The 23,921-nt window shown below is 55.1% G+C and overlaps 9 protein-coding genes across 9 annotated transcripts; 7 read left to right on the plus strand and 2 right to left on the minus strand.

Moving 5' to 3' along the window:
* Positions 1-2,702: 2,702 nt before the first annotated feature.
* DICSQDRAFT_172150 (uncharacterized protein) lies at positions 2,703-3,641 on the plus strand (the record flags this gene model as incomplete). Its single annotated transcript, XM_007367880.1, has 5 exons — positions 2,703-2,757; positions 2,813-2,833; positions 2,888-3,051; positions 3,118-3,407; positions 3,467-3,641. 5 exons carry the CDS (start codon positions 2,703-2,705, stop codon positions 3,639-3,641), a joined length of 705 nt encoding a protein of 234 aa, XP_007367942.1.
* A 387-nt stretch (positions 3,642-4,028) lies between these two features.
* Positions 4,029-5,347, minus strand: DICSQDRAFT_148570 (uncharacterized protein; the record flags this gene model as incomplete). The annotated part of the gene is made up of 4 exons (XM_007367881.1): positions 4,029-4,423; positions 4,474-4,566; positions 4,625-4,769; positions 4,835-5,347. The coding sequence occupies 4 exons, from the start codon at positions 5,345-5,347 to the stop codon at positions 4,029-4,031; spliced, it is 1,146 nt and encodes a 381-aa protein (XP_007367943.1).
* Positions 5,348-5,992: 645 nt separating this feature from the next.
* On the plus strand, positions 5,993-7,176 carry DICSQDRAFT_65171 (rhomboid-domain-containing protein; the record flags this gene model as incomplete). Its single annotated transcript, XM_007367882.1, has 5 exons — positions 5,993-6,264; positions 6,325-6,377; positions 6,435-6,545; positions 6,601-6,967; positions 7,029-7,176. Coding segments are annotated over 5 exons (951 nt in total), but the record flags the coding sequence as incomplete, so codon positions are not given.
* Positions 7,177-8,207: 1,031 nt separating this feature from the next.
* Positions 8,208-8,357, plus strand: DICSQDRAFT_65183 (uncharacterized protein; the record flags this gene model as incomplete). Its single annotated transcript, XM_007367883.1, has 1 exon — positions 8,208-8,357. A coding segment is annotated over one exon (150 nt), but the record flags the coding sequence as incomplete, so codon positions are not given.
* A 396-nt stretch (positions 8,358-8,753) lies between these two features.
* On the plus strand, positions 8,754-9,420 carry DICSQDRAFT_172153 (uncharacterized protein; the record flags this gene model as incomplete). The annotated part of the gene is made up of 2 exons (XM_007367884.1): positions 8,754-9,015; positions 9,071-9,420. 2 exons carry the CDS (start codon positions 8,754-8,756, stop codon positions 9,418-9,420), a joined length of 612 nt encoding a protein of 203 aa, XP_007367946.1.
* A 3,332-nt stretch (positions 9,421-12,752) lies between these two features.
* Positions 12,753-14,973, plus strand: DICSQDRAFT_89467 (aspartic peptidase A1). Its single transcript, XM_007367885.1, has 11 exons — positions 12,753-13,019; positions 13,076-13,103; positions 13,156-13,253; positions 13,307-13,337; positions 13,400-13,511; positions 13,577-13,641; positions 13,724-13,871; positions 13,998-14,134; positions 14,193-14,311; positions 14,390-14,428; positions 14,645-14,973. Exons 1-11 carry the CDS (start codon positions 12,849-12,851, stop codon positions 14,840-14,842), a joined length of 1,146 nt encoding a protein of 381 aa, XP_007367947.1. The 5' UTR covers positions 12,753-12,848; the 3' UTR covers positions 14,843-14,973.
* A 1,354-nt stretch (positions 14,974-16,327) lies between these two features.
* Positions 16,328-18,041, plus strand: DICSQDRAFT_156340 (Arabinanase/levansucrase/invertase). Its single transcript, XM_007367886.1, has 4 exons — positions 16,328-16,952; positions 17,059-17,114; positions 17,181-17,519; positions 17,587-18,041. Exons 1-4 carry the CDS (start codon positions 16,684-16,686, stop codon positions 17,880-17,882), a joined length of 960 nt encoding a protein of 319 aa, XP_007367948.1. The 5' UTR covers positions 16,328-16,683; the 3' UTR covers positions 17,883-18,041.
* A 388-nt stretch (positions 18,042-18,429) lies between these two features.
* On the minus strand, positions 18,430-19,354 carry DICSQDRAFT_128371 (uncharacterized protein; the record flags this gene model as incomplete). Its single annotated transcript, XM_007367887.1, has 5 exons — positions 18,430-18,595; positions 18,658-18,926; positions 18,996-19,159; positions 19,221-19,241; positions 19,270-19,354. The coding sequence occupies 5 exons, from the start codon at positions 19,352-19,354 to the stop codon at positions 18,430-18,432; spliced, it is 705 nt and encodes a 234-aa protein (XP_007367949.1).
* Positions 19,355-21,928: 2,574 nt separating this feature from the next.
* DICSQDRAFT_148575 (uncharacterized protein) lies at positions 21,929-22,991 on the plus strand (the record flags this gene model as incomplete). The annotated part of the gene is made up of 3 exons (XM_007367888.1): positions 21,929-21,980; positions 22,158-22,899; positions 22,976-22,991. The coding sequence occupies 3 exons, from the start codon at positions 21,929-21,931 to the stop codon at positions 22,989-22,991; spliced, it is 810 nt and encodes a 269-aa protein (XP_007367950.1).
* Between the last annotated feature and the right edge of the window lie 930 nt (positions 22,992-23,921).

Genomic DNA, 23,921 nt, shown 5'->3' on the forward strand with positions numbered 1-23,921 from the left:
GTACGAGTGAATTGAGACCGATAACTCATCGACAGGATCACGTCGGACGTACCGCACTTTGAGACCTCCGGCTGCGAGACGCGCTGGGCAGGAGGGCGAAGTGGCTCTTTTTGGTGTGGCTAAGGGACTCGCATACTAGCGGAGCGGGACTTATACCTCGATAGACAGGAACCGTGTGTCCAAGGGCCATGCTGTCTGGCAGGCTCTATGGTTCCGCTAGTCCATAACCAGTTCTCCCGCAATTCACAGCCGGGTTCGACGCTCACAATCAGAAAGTCGTTTCCTAAAGCAAGGATACAAACGGCGCACCCATATTCACAGCGGTATGCCCGAGTGATGCGGGAAAAGGTACGCATGGAGCCGTTGGCGCTTTCCTGTGCAAAATTGAGCACAGAGGTTGACGTGCAGGTACTCGAACCTACGTCAAATGAACTTCTACACCAAAGCCATCCATCCCGTCTCATCCGAGGTCGGATGTCGCGAGGTAATCTGGGGGGAGATTTTCAACACCCTCGACGGGACCACAAGCCTCAGGACTATGTAGAATCCGCATAGGACAAGATACGGTCAGTAACGGTTGCATCATGTGCGGGGCAGAACAAGGATGTTGGATTCTGGCAGTTTCACAGGCGCGCAGGCGGGCGGCGCTTCTGGAGGAACCGATTGGCCCTGGGCGCCTCATCCGATCCGGTTCGACTCCTACCGGAGAGTTCAGGCCCAGGGACGACGTCCTCGGGTTAGAATCGACCCATGACCTTAACTGAAACTCTCGTGGGCTTGTAGAATCGACTTTGTGCGTATGTTCTCCTTGCAGTATGCGGAACAGCTGAACATGGACATGTATTACACGAAGTCGTTCCAGATTATGAAAAGCGTGATGCTGCGGCACTGCGGGACTAGACGTACTACAGTTGGGTCGTCTACCGAGCAACGAATGTGCCGGCGCAAGAGGCGAGGGCTGACACAAGCCATTGTCATTGGCGACATGGTCCTCCATCTGCAAAACTCCCTACTAGCAGGCGCAGTGAGACATACTACTACAGAGTCAATATCGTTGTAGCCCTCTACCATTCGCTGCTGCAAGGGCCTGTATTCGGCCAGATGTACGTATCGCCGTCGAGACTGACAGATAGGTACGTTTCAAATTCCCTTTCATTTCACTCAAGGTTCGGGGTCAGCTGCTCTCCGTTCGGTGCTCACAATCCCGGATCTGTCGTTCTAGTCAATTCGACAGCAAATTCCGATAACGGACAGTATATCGGAGGCGAGAGGCCTCGACTCGGTGGTATTCTAGATCCCTGCCCATTGGCATCGTAGTCTCATATGAAGATGCACGATCTACCAATTCGCTCCACTTGGCGGGTAGCCACGTCGCATCCTCTAGGGAAGTTCGCTTATATCCCCCACCGCTCTCCCTCTGTGACAGACTGTAGCCTACGTACGACATGGCACCGGCGCACACAAGCTATCGCGCCTACGACAACCTTCGCCGCCCAGTAACAAGACCGGGAACCACAACTGTGGGTCCAAGTCGTATAATGATGAGGTATGTCCATTCCATGCCTGTTTCACGTCACTTGTCATTACGTTCCAAATGCTAACGACATCCGAGGTACAGGGCTAATCGAGTTCGTCCTGTTCGTTCTTCCGGTCGTTCACATTGGAATATCACCAGAAAAAAATTGAAACTAGGAGGCCACATCATTGACTCAGATCCCAGGATCGATGTGCAAACTGAAATATCAAGTCCTGAAATCCTCAATCCTGGCCTGGCTATATGTGCAGCCAACCACTCGTGCGTTATATCTTCGTCAGTATTGATACGCAACACGACGACGTTTGAAGCCGCTTTGCAACTGTGTGTGGTGCACTCACCAAGCGTCTGCCAGTGTTAGGTCGTGGAAAGAGTCATCGGTGCGTGCGTGGCTCCCCAATTCGGTGTATCCCTGTTACATGACGCGACCGTGAGACCCTCTCTGCGAATTTGGCCAGCATGTACATACAGTTCCCGGAGATGTCGGGGGCACAAGAAATCCGGACGACCCCTGATCCTGACGTGAGATTCCATCCGAAGTCTAGTCCTGCCTTCCTACTTGTCTATCTCCAATCTTCAGCGCCTTCAGGTTCCGCTTGTGTGCTGTGTTTCTCTGGGTCCACGTCCATGCTCTTGGCTTCAGTTGCGTAGAACCTTTGGTACTTGTACTCTGTCTGGGGGCCACCTACCTGACCCACTGGCATACGTCTGTTCGGGCGTTTGGTGACCTGAGAGCAGTTATACTAATATCTGCGCACAGGAGGTCACCAGTCCGCGCAAAGAGCGCTTCCCGGCCTTCGCGTAAAGTGAGGTGAACATACTTGACCCCCTGAACAACGCTGAATGCGGCCAAAACGCTTCCGTCATTAGCGCGTCTCTTTGCCGGCAGTCTGAAGGTGCGGTACATCCTTCACGGGATTGTTGACGCACGGCTTCGCGGGAATGACCACGTCCTGCTATCAGAACATTACTCGCCGCGTTGCCGCATCATCACCACCTCGTGATGTCAGCTGCTACAGCATGCAGAGGATAGTTCTAAACGCCGAATGAACGTATAAGAGCTGGCCGACGACGCACTTCATCTACAGAAACAACTGAGAGTATCTCGAGCATAGCACACTCCTTACAGCTGTATTCTCCCGTCTCCACACTCACTCGTTACATCACAATGGCCTGCATCTTGAAGCCCACTATGCCTACCTCCTGCTCTCCTGAGCTTTATGGTATAGTCATCTCCTCGAAGCTTACTCAGGGCATGCTAACGAATGTCCTATCCAGTGACTTGCCCCACGTTGATCAGTGCGTCTCATGATTGAATGCCGTTGAGCCAGCCAGCAGCTGACGGTCCTCAAGATGTGCATGAATGGCTCATGATCCACCACACCATCATCACCTCCAAGGACTGCCCCGGTGGCAAGTATGACGTCTTCGCCGTCGCCGAGTTCCCGATCTTCGCCGCCAAGGCGGGGTACATTAGCATCAGCATTGGCATCCCTCTCGGGCCCGTTACCGTTGAAGTGCGCTCACTCCAACTTGCCATCTTTTGGCCATCTTATGGGGCGGATTGCTCACAATTCAAGTAGTTCTCGACTAAGCTCGACATCCGCCAGAACTGCACAACCCACCTCGACTTGGTCACCGCCAACATCAAGTACCCGCTCCTGGCCTCCGTCAAGGGCGGCACATTCAAGGGAGACCTCCACTGCGACTGCGGCATTGAAATGTCGATTGGGGTCCCCAAGATTCACGGTAGTGTTCGCCTGTGGATCGACGGCGGCGACCACTGCCACCCCGACGCGTCGCTCTGGATCGACTTTGACCTTACGGTCTTCGATGTCGCGTATATGGGCAAGTTCGCTGTCCTCCCCATCCCGTGAGTTCTCCGTTCTGCCTACCTTGCACGCCTACATACAAGGCGTGCCTCCTGATCAGTCCCTGGTTCATCTCGGTGGCGAACAGTAACCAGCTCCTCGAGGCGCCCGCTGGGAAGATATCTACCTCACCATCCCCCTCAATCAGCGTAAACAACAAGACGAACAATGTCACCAACATCGTGACGCCCCCCGCTGTTGATTTTCCCGTTGTGGCCGAATCGACCTCGAGCTAGGCTCGAATGGCCAGGAGCTCAGCTCCTGTCTCGTCTTTCGAATGGTCTCGCAGCTATGGCTCGCTCATATTTTGCAATGTGTCTGTGAGGTTCGAGAAAACCCATACATTCCTTTTGACCGGTCGTTTATTGTGTATTCCGCTTACCTCAGTAGCAATCTAATATTTTCGCGAAATTGGCAACTTGTCTGTACGCACCTTGACCTGGAAATGTTATATTAGGTCCCCGAGTATTCGTGGTGAACTCGGCCCTTCCACTTATGCCTGGAACATACGGTGGAAGACTAGCATCCACGGCACTTGCAAAACATCCTGGTTGGCAACTCCCGAGCTAAGTTCCATAGGCGCCGTCGATACAATTGCATGGCACAGATCATGTCAGGGGCTTCTATTCGTATGTCCCAATCCAAACTTCTACCGGCTCTCGCCCAGCGCCAATCCTTTCTCCGACCTTCTCGAACGAGACACCGATAGTTTTGGTCATGTCCCACAACGTCCTCTCCTCTGGATCACGTTCCTTATATCCAAGCAGGAAGATCGGCGGATGGTCTGGTGGGCTCAAACGGAGCAGGGAAGAGAGCGTGCGCACGAGCGCGGGGAAGGACGCGGTGTTGTACGTGACGTCGGCCATGACAATGATGTCGAACCCGCCCTCGATGGCGAGGACTTCGCTCGGGAGTGCTTCCTCGTCCCAGTCCAGCGCTAGCGATTGTGGTCGGAAGGCACCTTTGAAGAGCGTGCCATTGGTGGAGACGTTGTGCGCAAGCAGGGGAAGAGCTGAGTCTGTCAAAGCATGCTCAGTGTGCGTAGATCGTTGAGTGCTGTCGCCTTACCGAGATCTGTCATGAGTATGCATCCATCGCCGTCGGTGGACTGGGCCGATCGCAATGCGCTAAGCGTCAGAGAGACGATGCCTGTCCCTGCACCTTTACGATCCGCTGTTTAAGCGATGCTTGCCATCAACGTAGTGTAGTCTGCGCTGACCAAGTTCCACGACTCTGCATCTCGCAGAAGAAAAAAGTGCGTCCCGTGCGCGAGCGACGAGGAGATGCTCCCCGTTTGTAGAAGCAATCTGGTGGGCCATCTCGACTAGCCAAGAGCTCAGTCCTATACCGCTATCCCACACTTTCTGCGCGAAGCGTCTACGAAATTAGCTGTGTGAGGACGGAAAGCACGAAGCGATGGCATGCATACCTTGTCCAGGTCAAATGACGTCTGCTCACGGATCGTGAGGAAGCCGTCCTTCTCAGGTTGCAAAGGGACGCGGTATACACGCTCAATGGACTGCTGCTTCTCCGTATGTGGTCCCGCGCGGGCGCGCGAGCTTAAGACGATGGGCATAGATATGACCGGAAACGGCTTCTCCCCCACGTCGCGCGCTGCAAGATTGATGATATGCGACCGCGCGTGCTGCCTTGTGGTCAGGACTAGTCTATACGACTGCCCATCTCGTGCGCGAGGAGGCAGTGGGACGGAGAACTCTTTGAAGTTGCTTGACCGCCATACGGTCAACTTTTGGGGCGATGTGATGCTCGGATACGGTTCGAAAAAGTATGAGTTTACGAGCGACCACGAGTAGTATATGTCCTCCTCTCCGGTGAACTCTTCTGTTCGGAGATCGTTTGCAAGCTGTGGCGTGAAGGTCACAGGGCCGGCTGGAGATACCTGGGTGGGCGGGGGTCGCAAGAAGAATACGTAGTTGAACATGCCTCCTTGCCTTCGTTCCTTGAATGCATCCGCGTCGAAGGAAGCCCCGGCAGGGAGAGTGCGTGGCTGCTCGGCGAGTGGGAACGTGTACGCGGACAGTCGACGACGGCGAGAGCGAAAAGCAAGATGCGCGCCTGGCGTCGCCGCAGCCGCCCGAATGCTTTGGACTCTACGCTCATCCCGCACCTGGTCGCTACCATGTCGCTCGACACGACGCTCCTTTTCATTCACCCCTAATCCTCGACTACCGCGCTTCGCAGATGGCACTCTCCCAAAAGCGCCGCTGTTCAGGGAGGAGGTCGCGAAGGCGAAGCCCTTTCCATCCTTCACTGAAGCCGTGCGCAAGCCACCCATACGGAACCAGGTATTGGTAAGAGCCTCCTCCCACGTCTCAATTATGCCTTCACTGACCAACGGCTCAGTTCGTGGTTGCGGGCACTGTCGGTGCATTAGTGGTGGGGGCACACTTGACGAACTACGAGTTGTTCAAGTGGTGGGCGTACTTGAGGGCATCCCCCCAGGGAGGGTACGACAAGAGCAGACCACCAACTTCTGAGGAGCTGGCGCGGATTAAGTACTTCACATTTGGACGAGTGGGTCTCTGGCTATCTTTCTTGCACATGTGTGTTGACTATACGCGCCCTCAAGCATCTGCAAACCGGACTTGCCAACCTAAAGTCGTCGGTCGATCAGCTTCCCGAGACTATGAAGGCGGTGATCAGCTGGTCATACGTTCAAGTGTTCCAGCCAATTCTGAACGCGACGGAAGGCAAGCGCATGTGCTGGGCGATTGGTGCAGTGAATGTCGCTGTATGGGTCGCATGGCGTATTCCTCGATGGGGACCAGTCATGTTGCGGAGCTTCGCGCATAATCCCCTATCTGGGCGTTCGTACACGCTCTTCACGAGCATGTTCAGGTGCGTCCACTTTGACTTCGATGTGCTGAGCATGCGTGAATGCTGACGATGTCCTGTCAGCCACGAGAACTTCTTTCACCTTTTGTTCAACTGTATGGCTCTTGCGAGCTTCGGTTAGTGCCTTGTACGTCTCTACACTCTTGGCTTGCTCATTCTCGTCTGCATCCCAGGCGCAGCTGCAAGTCAACAGCTGATAGCACAGTTCAAGAAGGTCGAGCAAGAGCACGGAGCGCTTTCGGAACCCTCACCCAAGTGGCATTTACTCGCACTTTTCATCTCCGGTGTGTACCTTTCTTATCCAGCTATCAACCTCGCTGATCATCCATTCTGTTCCAGCTGGCCTCTTTTCTGGTCTCGTCTCCCATATTGGTCACACCAGATGGCAATATCCGCGACTCATTGCTCGCTTGAGGAACGCGACCACAACTCCGTCCACCTCTTCCAGCTTCAGTCTCAAGTCATCTGCATCCACGGCGCTTACAAAAGCCGATACTGCTGTCGCCGCGGCCGGTAAGGCGGCTACAGAGGGGACGTCATCCCTTGGCTCATCCGGAGCAATATATGCGTTATTCGCCATAACAGCACTCGGCTACCCCGATGCTGAGATTACTCTGGTCATTCCGCCATACTTTCCGATCAATATCCAGACAGGATTCTTCGCTCTGGTTGCGATCGACACTCTTGGCGTACTGCGTGGATGGAGGTGAGCTGTTTGATGTCTATGGGGGTGCGATAGGCCGTAGCTGATCCCGTGCCCCTCGCAGATTCTTGGATCACTTCGCTCACCTAGGCGGCGCACTGTTCGGCGCGTTCTGGTACAAGTACGGCGCGGAGATCTGGTTTTCGATACGGCTGTGGGACCTCCCTACTGCGTTCTATCTCCATGGGCATGGGCTTTCGTTAAGGCAGTGATGCCGTTCATGAGCCTCTTGTCGCCAACGCTATCTGCAGCTTTGCATCTATCATACAGACCTCTTGTAGTTGTCACATCAGCATCGGCACCCCCGCTCTAATTCACTAGGCATTCCTGCGTTATCGCATCGGTGTCTCAGACACCATTCTCCATATGATGCATACTTCTTAGGGACTTGAACTCGAGGAGGATGTGCAACAGGTAATATCTGCTATACACCCAGACGATCCGCCGTTGGGTTTTGAGCAGTCATCGAACCTTCGCACTTCTGATGACTGATTTGTAGGAAATCAACGTCCTCACTGTCAAACGTCTTGCGCATAGCTCATGAAGGCAACGTCCCGCCACATGTGCTCCGGATCCTGCATCGTTCCACATCTTAATGCACCGGTACCGTCCGGAGGCTAAAGCGTCACGCATCATACACGATTGCAATCTAGGTCCACGAGTCCACAGATCCCTAATTCAGGACTCAGAATTTGTTGAACAGTGTCCTTGGATAGTTCAGGACTACATAAGCTATGTTTTGTGGGGACTTGGCTATCTCTCGATGTCATTCAAGTTTGCCTACGGACCAATGATGTTGAACCTCCCCTATCAGGGAATTACGGGTTTTGTTGGAACCATTAGACATCTGATGGGTGGTGATCGTCATATTATTGTGGCATTTGGCCCCAATGTCATAACGTCCACCGAGAATGCGTGGGCGAAGTCAATGTCAGGATCAGACGTTCACGTGCCTGTGGTATATACATACATAGCGGTGACCCTGGTCCCTGGACCCTGGTTGACCCGAGCCATCGCCTTCCCACACATCACGATCTCTCACCTGCACACTACAAGCTGTTTTACCAAACAGTCATTTCGTCTGGAGTCTGCGTTACATTCAACGGCTGCGTAGCTCGCAAGGCAAAGTCGACTATCATTGCCTTCGGGAGAGACGGGTAAGGATGCAATTTAATTGTAAAGTCAACTTCAGTGATCATTGGCCGCTGGTCTGATGAAGCATTAGGTGCTCTCCTCATAACCGATGGCCAGCTCCGCGCGTCTTCCCGGAGAGCTCAACGACGAGATCATCGCGTTCGTATGGCCCGACAAAGAGACACTCTGTGCCTGTTGCCTCGTCTCTCGGGAGTGGCTCCCTGCCAGCAGGCATCATCTCTTCCGCGCCATCACCCTTCGAGGGGTAGCATACGACAAGCTTGTTCAGGATGTCTTACATTCGCCCCATCAACTCACGCGCTCGTGTTTGAACTCGATCCAGGAGATCACTCTCGACGGACATTGTAAAGAGGGTCACGCCCTGCCTACACCTCAATCTAGCCGCCATGGGTGCTCCTTCTTATACGAATTCTCCGGCAAGCTACCTGGGCTGCACACGCTTTCAATGAGCATGGATATCTCTTGTTTTCATCCTCGTTTTCACCTCATGCTCTCTGGTTTCCGCCACATCAGTCGTCTTGCCCTGTCCTTCTGCACTTTCCAGTCATTCTACACCCTCAGGCGTATGCTAGATAGCCTCTCATCTCTTTCTCATCTATCCCTGGACAATCCAACGTTTTTGACATCGCCGACAATGACGATTGCCGACCAGGGTCATCAGCGTCCCTCACTCGTGTCTCTCGAAGTATTTGATTTCACGGGCATGAGCATTCGTTCGGGCCTGGAGCCTTTCATCCACTGGCTTCTCCACACCCCTTCACGCTTGACAATCCGCCATCTCACATATGAATATGTCTTATGGCCGTTCTCGGATGGTCGAAGCGCATGTACAGCGCTGGTGGGACAGTTGCCTTCGCTCACCGCGTTGGTTGCCACCGTATACCCAGACAGTACAGGTACATCGCGTTCCCAAATATAACACGATTAGCTGTCTGACATGTTTGTGTACAGTGAACACACTGCCTTTATCCCATCTGAAGCACCTCGAAGACCTATGGCTCCAATTTTTCCAGAACAAGGAAGGACCTTCACCTTGGGATGTCATGGCTCACATAGTTAGCGGGGCGCGCTCGCGCCTTCGCCGGTTGCGCATCACCATACAGGCGGAAACTTCCATCGATACACAGAATCTGGAGAAGATGGATCCCGTCTTGGAAGGCCCAAGCTTCACCGACCTTGACCGAATGCACTTCGACATCCGTGGTAGCGACCTTTCTTCGGAACTCGTTGTCCTTTTTGGTGAGGACGTCAAGCAGAAGCTACCAAAACTGTATGCTCGCGGCATCGTAGAAGTCTCGTGAGCGCATTAGGAGTGGTCGGTACATGGTGCTCATTATGGTCGGTGTACTGCATCCATAGCTGAAACAACTAGACAGCACGTCTGTATAGTAGGGAAGCAGCAGATGTCTGAGCCTCCCAATGGAGGAGAAGATTAAGCAGTTTGTATAGGGACTCATACTTGGATAGCCTCTACGACGCGCAATGTCCATACATAGCTACTGAGGCACTCTGCGCACAATCATTCGCCGTGTTCATACGTTTCGGGGCACCCTCCACCAAGTCCCATCCCTGCTTAAGTAAGGTAGTCGTTGTGGGCCACTGGCATCGAGACGTTTAGGAACCGACTCGCTCAAATAGAGATATTACAGGACTTTGTCAAACCTTCAGAGATTGGCGGACTGCGGGTTAAAAGGAAGCATAACGAGCAAGACGGAGGATCAACCGACCTCTCACGCCTACAACAAACTCAGGTCGAGGTTGTCTGTCTCAAAGTGGATACCTCGATTAATACAGCTGAGACATACACAAATGGGAATGGGGATTTGAACCGACTGAGTTCGCTGATAGCGTCTAGAACTTGTCCTCCGTCGGCACCACAAACTTTGGACCATGGCAATGGGTAGAACTAAGGATAGTAACGCCTGCAGGATCTCCAGGATCTCCGGAGATGCTCTTCTGAGGATGCCCATATCTGTACCTCACGTTGAGTTGATCAATGCAATAGCAAGCGGTGGGAAGAAGGAAGCACGCGCGGTAGTACTCAACTTGATGGTGAAGCTCGGGACTTGGATAGCAGGTATCAGCTCGAAATCGCGCGACCTCTCGCCATTGCCGATCCCCCCTCGATCGTGCGTCAGAATCCCATACAGTGTAGCCTTTTTCTTTCCCTGTCGTCTTGACGTGCCCAGCTGCTCGAGCCCACTCAGTCACCCTAATCCTCATGCCGCAGATGATAACAAAGGTCAGAGCTTGAAAGGAGGCATGCGCCGATGCCAGCTATCTAGCATAATGGAGACGGCGCATCTGATTAGGTAGGTTGGTAACTGTGTTTCGAGAATTGGCCAAACGGTATTGTTGGATATCTCGCGACGCAAATAGAGTCACATCGTGGCTTCGAGCAACATCTGGAAGGCTCTCGAGCGGAGATAAACCGGAAAAGAGGTCGTTGTAACGTGCAACGGCAATCGCGGTGAGCCGCGGGAACAATGTTGAATGCTTTCGATGAATGCTTCCGATAGCAGGCTATCTAGGGGACGGCAAAACTCGCGCCCGGATTGCGTTGTAAACAGAAAGAAGGGCAAGCACAACCAGCGAGACTTATATCCAACGTATCGGAGAACAGAGACCGATACGGGTCGCGAAGTCCATTCGCGGGAAGTAGGGCAAGAGTCCGCAGCACCGCTCGCCGTCGTGATGTAGGGGCTGCGTAGACAGCAAGAGTCACCACGGCCATAGTCCGGCGCGACGTGCGACATGGGAGTGATTGATTTGTGCTCACCGCTGATGAGGATTGTCCAGAGTCGACATATTCTGCAGAGGCTTCGCGCAGTTGACAGCGTTTTGTGCCATGGATATGGTTCCACACATCGTCTGATGAGCACAAAGGCGTCGCAGTCCACGTCGAATCCGCACGTTCTTCGTTCCGGATATGTGACACCTCTCCTGTAACATCAATCGCTGTCAGCTCGCGTTGAAATTCGCCGAGCAAGGCCTTCGGTATGCCAGTCTGCTGTCGTGGTCTTCCTCGGCAACTGTATCGCCCAGGTGATGAGCAGCGTACCGGTGATACGGAGTGAAATGGTTGGGTAACATGCAGGTCCGAAGTCGTAGCGCCAACTCAAGGCTTGGGGATGGGCGGTTTCCCTGCCGAGCTCTCCGGCGCTAAATAGCTTCAATGCGAACGTCCATAACTGCGCAACGCTGATGTTTATACCGAGGCTGTCTCGCAGCATTTCCTATAACGCTCAGCTTGTTCGACTTCGTTGTCTTCGTCTCCGATGCCCGGTGGTGACTGCGCCTCAAACGGTTACTTGCCTAACAGCTATATCATTTCGCTGGCAGTATGATGACGCCACATAGCTCATGAGGTCGGCCTTCCATCCTCTGAGTCGACGACTTCCCGGCTGGTCTCATCGAGATAACTTCCTATTGGCTTGCTTCGCACAGTCCGCGCTCTCTCCGTACATCTTGCAACGGTGACAGGCGATCAGACTACCGAAGCTTGACGCAGATCCTTCTGTCTGGTCAACATAGACGCGTCAGCTGATAGGTTCAGAGCCCTTCCTGTCCTGCGATGCGAACGACTTCCTTGGATATGCATGGAATACTTGCTTGCTCGCGTCATTTCATCATCAAGACGACGGATTGCCTGCTGCGCAAGTGCTGTATTTGTTCGCCGGATTCCCTGGCCTATGGAGGCGTGGATGGCATATTCATGTCGTCTTGCTGTCTCACAGCCAGGTGGAGCATGACGTTGGATGGCACTACGAGAAGGCCATCAATCGTCAGCATCGGCGTTTCTCATGCCGCCACAAAGCTATAATGTCAGTGTTGACCGTCCCAACACTAGGCGCGAAGATGATCATGTCCATCCCGGCATCTGACAGGTACTTACGACAAATGTGTACACATCACCATAACGAATGCCGCTCACGTGTCCACTGTATCCCTAGGAATTTCAGCCTACCTCAGAAGCACCTTACACTGTTCTGTGCGTACTGGCCGTCGGGGTTCCCACTAACGTTAGAGATCCCACTGACGTGAGTTGGCTTTTCTCCCACAGGTAGTAATTTTATTCGCCAGCGTCCACTCTCTGGGGCACGAGCACATGCTTCTCTGGCTTCTTCGAGGTACTGACGCACGGACCCCCGACTCTCCAAGACCCGAGAAAGAGCTTTTGGGATTGGGTTTGTGTGGTAGGCCGCCCGGCCCCTGGTATGGTTCGAAACGAGGGAAAATATACCCGCTGCCATGAATCTTCAAGTCAGTACCCACCCAAAACAAAGCCTCGGAAAACAGTACTGAGAAGGCTTCTATATTCACTCAGGGTAGGCAGAAAAGTCTGTGCGATATCAACGACTCTTGTTGTCAAGCCCGGACCACGTTGCATCGACGTTTTCCAGGGGTCCTATGCGCTTCTTCAAGATCATCTTCCCGTCCCCAGCGTGCCTGTCGGCATGGTCCGCAGAAGCTGAGACCGAAGTGCTCGCATGTTCTGTATGAAATGTTCAAAGTGCACCGGACCTCTCGCTATATAAGTGGAACGCATACCGGACGGTAGCCGTTGTGGAGGTCCCGCTCAGACATCCTCTCCCCATCCGCTTCCCTTCCCTTCTTCTCAACAGTCATGTCTCGCGGCTTCTCGCTCCTGCTCGTCGCCCTGACCGTCGTGGTCGCGGCGAACGCGACGCCCGTCGTGCAAGTGCGCGACAACCTCGTCCGTGTCCCGATGGCGAAGCGCTTCAACCTCACCGGCTCGGGCACTCTGCTCGCTCGCGACCAAGCGCGCGTAAAGAACCTTCGAGCGCGCGCGAACGCGCGCCTCGCGGGCACGCCCCTCTCCTCGGATGCTGTCATCAGCGTTCCCGCTGACAATCAAGCCGTGGACTATGTGATCAACGTGAGTAGCAAGCCTTGATGGGCGTAGCATACCCTTCTGAAATATCAAATCCTTAGGTCGAAGTCGGCACACCGCCCACGACGTGTAAGTCCTTGCGTGACTGTCCGGTACATATCTCTCATGCACCGGCCTCCAGACTCCCTCCTTGTTGACACTGGTAGCTCGAATACCTGGGTCGGCGCTGGGAAGAGCTTCGTGCAGAGTTCCACCACGCGTCAAACGCGTGACGCGGTCGTGAGTGCAGGCTTCTTTGCGTCTCCATGTCTTACGCATAATTTATGTCGTAGTCCGTTACCTACGGCTCGGGCTTCTTCGAGGGTAAGAATCCCCTCGACTAGTCTGTAGTAATGCTCCTCCAACCTACTCACGCTCTGGGGCAGGAACTGAGTTCATCGACACCGTCTCTTTGGGTAGTGGCTTGACTATCAACGGCCAGTCCATTGGTGTTGCCACCGACTCCGAGGGCTTCGACGGCGTGGACGGAATCGTTGGGTACGCACTTTCATCGCCTTCTCCGCACCGCAGCTGGTTCTCACTGTCCACTTCGCCATCTATAGCATTGGGCCAGTGGACCTCACTGTCGGAACACTCTCTCCCGACACGACCACGACTATCCCGACCGGTAAGGCTGCTCCCGCTTGTGCTCTCTGCGCTTCTCCGCAGCGCGTCATGGGAGCCTCACTGACTTTGCTCCCACCTCCTAGTCACGGACAACCTCTTTTCTCAAGGTGTCATCACGGAGGACCTCGTCTCTGTTTCGTTTGAACCCACGACGTCGGCCTCGGTTGTCAACGGCGAACTTACGTTCGGCGGCACGGATTCGAGCAAGTTCACCGGTGCCATCAACTTCGTGTACGTTCGCGTCTCATCCGTCACGTTCGGTGCTTCCTGCCTTGGCAGCATGATGTCTCTACAGGGAACTGCACGAATTGTCAGTGGCTCGAAGCGTTCCGTTGAAGACTGACTATTCGTTTGCAGGCCGATTACGACCACATCTCCCGCCTCGCTGTTCTTCGGCATCAACCAGTCAATCAGATACGGCACATCCACCAGCATCCTCTCCACTACCGCTGGCATCGTTGACACCGGCACCACGCTTATTCTCATCGCTACTGGTACGTTCATCGTACAAGGCTTATTCAAGCCGCCGGCTGACGTCGGCGCTTTGTGCAGATGCCCTCTCGAAGTACCAGCGTGCTACTGGTGCTGTGCCAGACAACGCAACGGGCCTGCTCCGGCTCACCCAGGCTCAGTTCGCGAAGCTGCAGAGTTTGTTCTTCACCATTGGCGGGGTATGTGTGCTATATTTGAGATCTCCGATCGTTCTCGGAGACAAGTTCTGACTTGACGTGATGGACGTGTCTTCCCAGGTAACCTTCGAGCTTACGCCCAACGCTCAGATCTGGCCGGTACGTTCTCTTCCATATCTGGTCGTGTTTTCCCTTCGACTGCTCTTGCGCCCTCATCTCCCTTTTACACTCGATATGTTCCCTTGTCTTCTAATTACACCCCATCTACTTCATCTAACTCCGCTGAAAGATTTCAACTGCTTCTTCTCATCTTCTCAATCTCTTGTCTGCTGTGCACCCATTACATACTGAGCTAATGCTCCCGTTCGTCCTCAGCGCGCTCTCAACACCGCCATCGGTGGCAACGCGAACAGCGTGTACCTCATTGTCGGCTCGATTGGCACGCCCTCCGGCGAGGGCCTCGACTTCATCAACGGCCAGACCTTCCTGGAGCGCTTCTACGCCGTCTTCGACACCGCCAACAGCCGCATCGGCATTGCCAACACGCCGTTCACGACCGCGACCACGAACTAGGCTTGTTTCGGGGAAATGCGGATGATGCGCTACACTGTTGGAGGGTCGCTTGACGATACCCACGAGACGTCTGAGGGGCGATGGTAATGTTCACGGGTTTGCGCATTTGTACTTGTTGTAGGGGTATAGATACAACCAATGGCTCACCATTTTTCAATACTCTGGTCTGCCGGTTTCACAGAGCATGATACAGGCCTAAGTTATACCGCAAGCCTGAGTCGTCAGATGGCCGCCCAGCAGGAGAACATGTACATACAATACGGGCCAGTTTGGTGGAGCCCGTACGCGTCCTGTTAGCAAGTAGTCGTCAATAAGTCGCCGCCTCGGTCATGTTGAGCGCACCCATTCACCGGGCACTGAGACGGTCTACACTCTCCCTCCCCCTGGTATAGCATGCTCACTGGGGTGAATGCTACGTTGCCACGAAAAGGTTGTGTGCATTTTATGGAATAACGTTGATACCAGGACGGCATCGGCGGTGCTATGCAGTCATATGCTTTAGGCGCTGACGTCCAGATTCGTACTACAGTCTACATACTGCACCTCTATCCACTACTACGTCTACCATCTTTATCCCCTCGTGCACTAGCCGTGTGCCCTCTAGGGTTCTCAGGCTTCCAGATCCCAGTCCGTGCTGCGTATAGGAGTCTAGATCTGCTCACAGGCGCACGATACAGTATATGCCAGCGGGCAGAGCGCGTCGTGGATCGACGCGCTTCCGTCGGCGTCGACGCGACTGCACCTCCCTGGCGTTCTTGTCAGCGACCCCTCCCCCTCTCACTCGAGATGCACAGCGAGGGGGTATGTACTTTGAAAACCAGAACTTTAGAACCCGGGATCGGGGATCGCGCTTGAAGCAGGGAGCACTATGGGACCGAGCTGATGCACTATATTTCAGTGAGAATTTTGGACACTTCTCGGATGTAAGCACCGCAACTTGCTCTCAACGGAGCAACCACAATTGTCTGGCTGTTGCCTGGCAGGTCTCGACTCTCCACATCGAAGAAGGTGGCCACGTGAAAAGGTTCGTCCTTGCGGTGTGTCGATCCGCTAGATAAGCTTGCTTCATAACCGTTCCTGAATCTGGACTTGTCCTAGACGACTGTTGGCACCGGGAGCACCTGGCTACTGCAGCAGGCAACTAAGTACAACCGGATCAATCGTTGGCCGGTCCGTCTTCGATCACGCTTGTGACCACAGTTGGTTGTTGTCAGTCTTCTGCAGCCGATTTTCTAGCATTCAGATGACCATGTTTCTAGTCATCAGGTTGCATGTTGTCGCTCTGGGGCGAAATGTGACGTTTTCCTGTGACACGTAGGTCAGGTACGTTGCGTTCACGGTTCTAGTGTGATATCTGATGACCTCGACGCCATATGGAAAAGCCAGGATGACTGCTCTTTCACCCTTCGAACGCTACACCATGAGATCATCACTGCGCTCTGGTGGTCATCACGTTGTACCACGGGACAGCATGGAGCCACTGTCACTGCGACCGTGAGTGGCGAGGAGAAAGTCCTCATCAACATCTTCCGACATAAGAACGGACGGAGGCGCCTCGGCGCACTGTCCCACGGTGCCACAGCTGCTATAGCGATCATGCATGCATATGGTCCGGTGCACGCAGCATCGAGATCAGCTTAGCCTTCCTCAATGCTTCGCGTCCATCATCGAACACATGCTCGTCGCTTGGAGCCTTACGCACAAGCGCGAGGGTACTTGAGCATCTGTTTCTGACCCCATTGGCAAGCTTCTCTATCCTTCCCGTCCTCTCTACATCTGTCTTTGGCCTCGTCTTTCCGTCGCCGCCACATTCGTTCGCATACCCTGTCACGACGCTCAACATGATGTTCCCCACCACTCTCTTCCTTACCCTTGTCGGTGTCATCTCGACCCTCTCACTCGCCACCCCGTTTAGACGTACTGTCAGCAATGGCCCTGTCATTAACCAGGACTTCGCCGATCCCGGCATCTTACGCAACTCAGATGGCACCTGGTACGCGTACTCGACGTCCTCCAGCTCCGGCCTCGTCCCCATGTCGAGGTCGAGCGACTTCGTGAGCTGGAGCACCCCCACCAACGTCCTCTCCAGCGTTGGTCCTTGGGCCGATGGGTAAGTCTCGCAGTCAGAGTTCGGACCTGTGTCGCGGCTGGCATTGACTGTCTCCACCATTCTCCTCTCCAATTGTTCGCATGTGTTTGTGGCGATTATCATGCAGTGCCGTCTGGGCTCCCGATGTCCGCGAGATCACTACAGGCCATTACGTCATGTACTGTGAGTGTAACACTGCATGCTGCAAGTACACTCGAAACGCTCACCTGGCGCTCCTCGCATATGCAGACACCGCACACCGCAGCGGCGGCCCGACCAACGACCACTGTATCGGCGTGGCGACCGCGACGAGCCCTGCAGGCCCCTTCACGCCTAACAGCTCGCCCCTCATCTGCGACCTCGCCAACGGCGGTGTCATCGACGCCTCCGGCTTCGAGGCACCCGGAGGAGGTCTCTACATCCTCTGGAAGGTCGACGGCAACTCGATCGGCGCGTCCACCCCCATCAAAATCCAGCACGTCGGCGCGAACGGCTACGACCTCCTCGGCTCGCCCGTGACCCTCATCACCAATGACCCCGTCGACGGCGGCCTCGTCGAGGCTCCCTCCTTGGTCTACTGGGATGGCTGTAAGTCGCGCTCGTCTCCCAATCCTTCCTTGGTACAAGTTGCTGACTGTAACCGCATGGCCCGCAGGGTACTACCTCTTCTTCTCGTCGAACAGCTACAACACCCTCGCCTACGACATCTCGTACGCCGTCTCCCAGAGCGTGACCGGGCCCTTCACCAAGGTGCAGGCGCCGAACGCGCCCTTCCTGACCAGCGGCACCGACGGCACGGCGGGCCCTGGCGGCGCGACCGCGATCAACGTCCTCGACCAGTACGTCAACATCGCGTTCCACTCGGATATCAACGGCAAGGACGCTTCCGGCGGTCGCGCGATGTGGACCGTCACCAACGTCCAGCTGAGCAATGGCGTCGCGAAGTTCTAGGGCTAGGTGTCTGATTGGCTCTGGCTTTACTCTTGGACTTTTGGAAAAGAATAACAGATACCGTATTGTGGCGGTGCGGATGACAAGATGAATCGTCCAGTTTGCTAAGCAGTGTAGTTAACTTTACCATTGCGTCCCTGTCCCGCACCTGAACGAATGATGTCTTGTTGTTGTTCTCTGCGATGCGCGTGGTCCGACGTCCGACGAAGCTGGCTATCAGCCTTGCTCGATCAGAATACTGGTGGCTCCTGCACGGCGTTAGAGCCCAACGTCAACACACGCATTCCGCGCTGCCTCTTCCGGTCTGTAGCCAATGTCTTCGGGTCCTCGCCACCATTTCGAAGAACGGTAGTCCTGAACAACACGAGGGACCTTGTCAGGATAGCTTGCACGCCTGCACATGAAGGAGCATTCCCAAACAATGTATAGTTTTTTTCGATTTTACAAACACATTCCGAAGTACGAACGAGCGATATTAGAAAGATCATACGAGATACGGGACCAGAGATGGGAGGCTCCCCGAAGAGCGGACGTCGCCCGACCTCCTTTAGGCGACGGCAACGGCGGCCCCGGAAGCGGGGGCCGTCACGATGTTGGTGATGTTGTTCGTCTCGTTGTTGACGTTGATGGCGCCGGGAGACGGGAGGGGGGAGATCTTGCCGGTGGGGGCGTCGAGGAGCTTGTCGCTATTGGCGACGGCGATGAACCAGCGGCTGGGCAGAAGAAGATTCAGCATCGTCGCTCCACGTCCAACGCCGGGAAAGGGACGACTCACGGGATGGGGAGCACGGCGAACTTGCCCTTGTATGGCACGCCGAAGACCGTCAAGTCGAAGTCGATCCAGAGCGAGTCGCAGTCGATCCACAGGCGGACGCTGCCGTAGATCTCGGGGACGCCGATGGACATGGTGATGCCGCAGCTGTTGTGGAGGTTGCCCTTGAACGCGCCGCCCTTGACGGATGCGAGGAGCGGGTATTTGATGTTCGCGGTGACCTTGTCGAGGTGGGAGGAGCAGCCCTGGCGGATGTCGAGCGTGGTGGCGAACTGTTTGTGCGTACACGGGGCGCGCTGTCATCAATGCCGTGAGACGAAGGAAAAGTCGGAGGAGCGCACCTCGACGGTGACGGGTCCGAGCGGGATGCCGATGCTCATGCTGATGTACTCCGCCTTGGAGGCAAATATCGGGAATTCGGCGACGGCGAAGACGTCGTATTTGCCCCCGGGGCACCCGGTAGAGCTGATGATGGTGTGGTGGATCATGAGCCACTCGTGCACATCTAGCAGGTCGCCGTCAGCATCTGAGCGGAGGCGGCGAATGCACCGAGTGGAGAGACGCACTGATCATCGTGGGGCAGGCCACTAGAGAAAGCGTCATCCATTAGCATACCTTTAACGGACACTAAGCAAACTTCCATACCGTAAAGCTCGGGAGAGCAAGAGGTGGGCATAGTGGGCTTCAAAATGCAGGCCATTGTGATGTTCTGAATGAGAGTGGAGGTGGAGGAGTAAAAGTTAAAGCGAAGGAATGCGATGGGCTGGCTGGTCTCTGGAAAGATCCTTGTTGTGGATTCTGCAGATGGTTGTGCGCCGTTGGCCAGTTTATATATGCTGGACCCGGCGGCCTACGAGTAGGTGCGGCCACAACCTAACGAGATGTGCCGATGCGGCATATGTCATCTTCACGGCAGAAATTTGGCCATCTCTGCGAATCCAGGCAATGAGGACATGGGTTCATCGACAGGACCCTACTGCCGCACCGCTGCTTTGCACCTCCGGTCAGGAGACGTAGCAGCCAGGTTTGATATAGTCAGGGTCCCGCTTCACATGAGTACCTAGTTCCTTGAATAACAACACACCGCTGTTGTGAACCTGCACACAATGCTGGGATCAGCAGTGAACCTCTGTGGTTATGCGCCATGAGTAATACTGATACGACATCAATAAGTTGGCTCCACGCACGGATTTGGCTCACATTCACCGTAAGATAGAGGCGCAAGAAAAATACACGGGCGGGTGCGCAATGAACCTACACAGTGGGACCCCTAAGGATGTCGTAAATCTGAGTTTGACATATGGGCGGACCGGTAAAGCCAGGGAGTGTTTGATGAAGGTATTCACGTCCGGACTTTGCGTGTCATCGCGTCTTCGGTGAATGCTTGCAGTGCACTAGGCCATTTAGTCTACTGGTGGCAGGGCCACGTCCCTCAACTAGGGTATGTGCCAAACCACATAAAGACATACCTTGTGTGTAATACCGGTCCGAGCTAAATAGACGGACCTTGAGAGCCAACTTTACATTTCTGACGGCTTGGGCGCAGACATCCTGCGACAAAGTAGCCAAAATGCGCCCAATACGGATATTGGGCCCTAAGCCAGCGGCTGAACGCTAGGGAATCGTTGGTCCAACAAGTCTGGGTCCGCGATCCCTGACGGGGACATGAGAGAAGCGACCCTGCCTAATGATTATTACGGATCCGGGGCTGGGTATGCCGATTTTCGTGAGTATGTCGAAGCTAGAAGACACGCTCCGAGGACTACGGATTATCTGCGCACTGGATGTCGGTTGAGAAAGACCCGTAGTTAGAATTGGACGACAAGTGACACGAAGAAGGCACGCAAGTGACGTACACTGGCATCACTAAACTCGTTTGACCACGGTTGCGATGCCCGGTCCCACTTGTTCAGCGTTCGCCGTCGTGACAGCACCGGTGACAAATGCCTATACGATTGATTCCGATGCTTATTGTACACAACAGAACGAGGTCACTGTAGGTTTGTCGTTGAGGATCGCGTACTCAAGTCGGTGAAGGATGCGCCGCGGTCGATCTGTGTGGACTGAAGGTCGATAGGCCATATGTTAGCTAGAACTCACACAGAGAGTTCTGTGCTGTAGCACTACGCGCTCCTGAATTTCCCAACGGGCTGGATAGTGTCCATATTTGCTGTCAATCGACCCTGGGAAGCCACCCCGGAGTCACCAACGCCGGTGCATTGATATCTGTCAGTATCTGTCAATCCAGGACGATGAGGGAGGAAAGGTGGGTTTTAGACACCACCCGGAAAGGTTGTAGATCCGTGTATCGATGGAGAGACCCCGCTGCCACGGCCGTGGAGAGCTTTCGCCCTGTCGCTTCGGGCTGGAGGTGTACGAGGGGATCGGCGTACGGACAATGTAGACCTGCAGTGTTTCATTCGCGTCATTTCCACCTATAGCGGGACACCCACTGAAACACGCTAAGCCCATAACAGAAGATAGAGCAACGCGTATACATTTGGGGAAGGGACGACTGAGTCGTAGATCTCGCGACCGTTCGCAATTTTGCACGTGGTAACTTTACCTGAGCCTGCATAACAGTAAGTAGTAGTGCAAAAATTTGTCGTGGACGTTGGTGGCGGATTACCTGGCCCACCGTTGAGCGGTGCATGTATATGCATAGTAGGCCCGGAGGATCAAGCCCAGTGAGAACCTTCCCTATTTCCTACGATTTGTAGCTTTTTCTAGCTGGCATAAAGACCAATATCGGTGGATATCGGTAGATATAGCAGGAGATAGGCAGATATGGCCACAAAAAGCCATTTGCCATCACTCACCTTTATCTGTCGATTTGTAGCGTTTCTGGTCGATTACTGTTTCAGTCAATGGGTATTGACTGGGGTCTAAGTCGCGTGGGGAGCACGTGCGCCGACAACGTGCTTTTCTCTTCCCCGTCGCACAAAGCCTTTGTCGCGCTCAACGCGTTTTTGCAGCGCGGGGCAAGGTCTTTGTTTTCTATGATTACTTATATGTACAGGTCTCTGATGCTTCTCCCTCCTTACCTCCTTCCTCACCGGCGTGCTCGAAAGGTACGATACACGTACCGTAGTTCCCGCACCTCCTTCCTCACCGGCGTGCTCGAAAGTCCCCGACTTCGGGCTTCGCATTTTCTTAGATCACGGCCCCGCGCCACCGCAGCACACTGCAACGAGGCCCCGACGGCCGCTTCCTGAAGCGCGTGCCTGCATCTACAGAACCCGTACCGACATCACCCACACCAGATTCAGACAATATGGCTGGTTCTGGCGATCCCCCGGGCGGCTCCTCGTCGACTAACCCCACCGGTAACAGCTCGACCACGGGCAACACCAGTGGCCCGTCCACTCAACCCACGTCAACCTCGCAGCCCCCGGACCCGGTGGCGGCCGCCCTCAACGCGACGGCCCCGCAGGTCAGCTTCTCCCCGGACCAGCTCCAAGCCATCGTGCAGACCCTGGCCACCCTGTACCAAGGGCAACAAGGGGCAGCCGCGCCCGCGCCGCCGACAGCGACCCCAGCAGTGGTTACGGCGGCAGCCTTCCCGCAATTCGTTTTTGCGCCGGCAAACCCGGCCCCTGCTGGTAAGTCTTTGCTCGACCTTTTCCCCTCCATTGAGGGCTCCGTCCTCCTCGAGATCGCGCGACATGAGTTCCGGCCGGGCGACCTCTATAAGCTCGACCCGCGCCACAAGGACCGTGCCACCCGGCAGGTCCTTGACGTGAGCAGTGGCGTTGTTTCGGTGCGCGATCAGGCGCCCCGGGACTACCCCAATTTCCATTCGCTCTACCTTCCCCTTATTACATTTTTTAACGTGCTCGGAGGGTTCGCGAGCACGGGCGGCGACGCCATTGCGCTTTACCAGCTTACTTCGAGCAGCTCCGAGTACCTCGCTCGGATGGTTCAGTTTAGTCAGGATTACCAGTGGTCGGCCGTTCTGGCCTACCACTTCGACTTCCACTACAAGCGTCGCCGGGAGATGCTCCGTGGCGACTATTCCGGCTGGGCGACCATCGATACAAGCCTCCAAGCGGAGCACCTCATCGGCCGGGAACGAGCGCGCCCCTCGGGCACCCCGAAAGGATCTGCCGGTGGCTCCAGTCGTCCGCGCGACACGGAGCCATGCCGCAACTTCAACAAGGGGACATGTGCTTCCCCTTGCCACTGGAATCGCCCCCACAAGTGCCTGGGGTGCGGCGCGACCGACCACGGGCAATCAGCCTGTCGGCGCGCCAACCCGCCAGCTCAGGCTTGAGGCGCCGGCGGGACGAGCGGCGAGCGCCCCGTCATCGCTCGTCCTCAGCCCACACCTCACCTGACGGACAACCCTTCGCCTCAACCATCTCGTCCCCGGCCCCCACTTGTAATTTCCCCCATTGCAGTCCCGTCTCCCGCCGCTCCTCTCCCGCTGTATTCCTTCCCAGCAGGCCCCGCCCCACCCGCCCGCCCTAACACAGATCCACGGTGCAATGCCATATCTCTCCGTTCACACGAGACCATGCCCGTCCCCTCGACTCTGCGCTGCGATGCTTGGTCCCGTTACTTAGCCGATTACCCTGATCCCGAATTTGTACGCTCGCTACGTCATATAATAGATTTTGGTGCTGCCCTCGGATTCTCTGGCCCACCATTGTCTCAGGACTGCCGCAACCTGTCCACCGCCCTCGAACACCCTGACACTGTCGCCGCAGACATCGCCGCCCTCACCTCGCGCCAACGCATGCATGGGCCCTTTCCGGCCCCGCCCTTTACGCCCTTCCGATCCTCCCCGCTAGGAGTCGTCTCTCGCCCACGCAACCCCTCGAAACTTCGCGTCTGTTACGACTGACTGTCGAGCGAGTAAGTGGAGACGAGCGAGGCAGGCAGGAGCGCCGACGAGCTCTGATCGCAGTGAGACTGGAGCGGAGCTCAACAGGCAGGACTGGAGACAAGATGTGTATTGAGTGAAGTATCTACAGAGCGAAATACACGATGGCTTACCTGGAGACAAGAGGTCGAAACTAGAGTCTCCAGGTAGCAAGGGATCCAGCTATATACGAGGAACGAACAATGGGCGCTAAGGGGACAATGGCGTTGCCATGGGCACCGAGTACAAGGCCGTAGGACAATAGCGAAGAGAGAAACAAGGGGAGCTGTTGTCCGTGTGCAAACAAGGGGAAACCACGCCGAATAGAGAACAAGGGGTGAACGTACAAGGCAGTGGTCCGAATCGAAAAGGAAAACGTAGCCCCGTGGGGGCGGTTCGTGAC

This window comes from Dichomitus squalens (assembly GCF_000275845.1).
Source record: "Dichomitus squalens LYAD-421 SS1 unplaced genomic scaffold DICSQscaffold_29, whole genome shotgun sequence".
In the NCBI taxonomy this organism is placed as follows: Eukaryota; Fungi; Basidiomycota; class Agaricomycetes; order Polyporales; family Polyporaceae; genus Dichomitus; species Dichomitus squalens.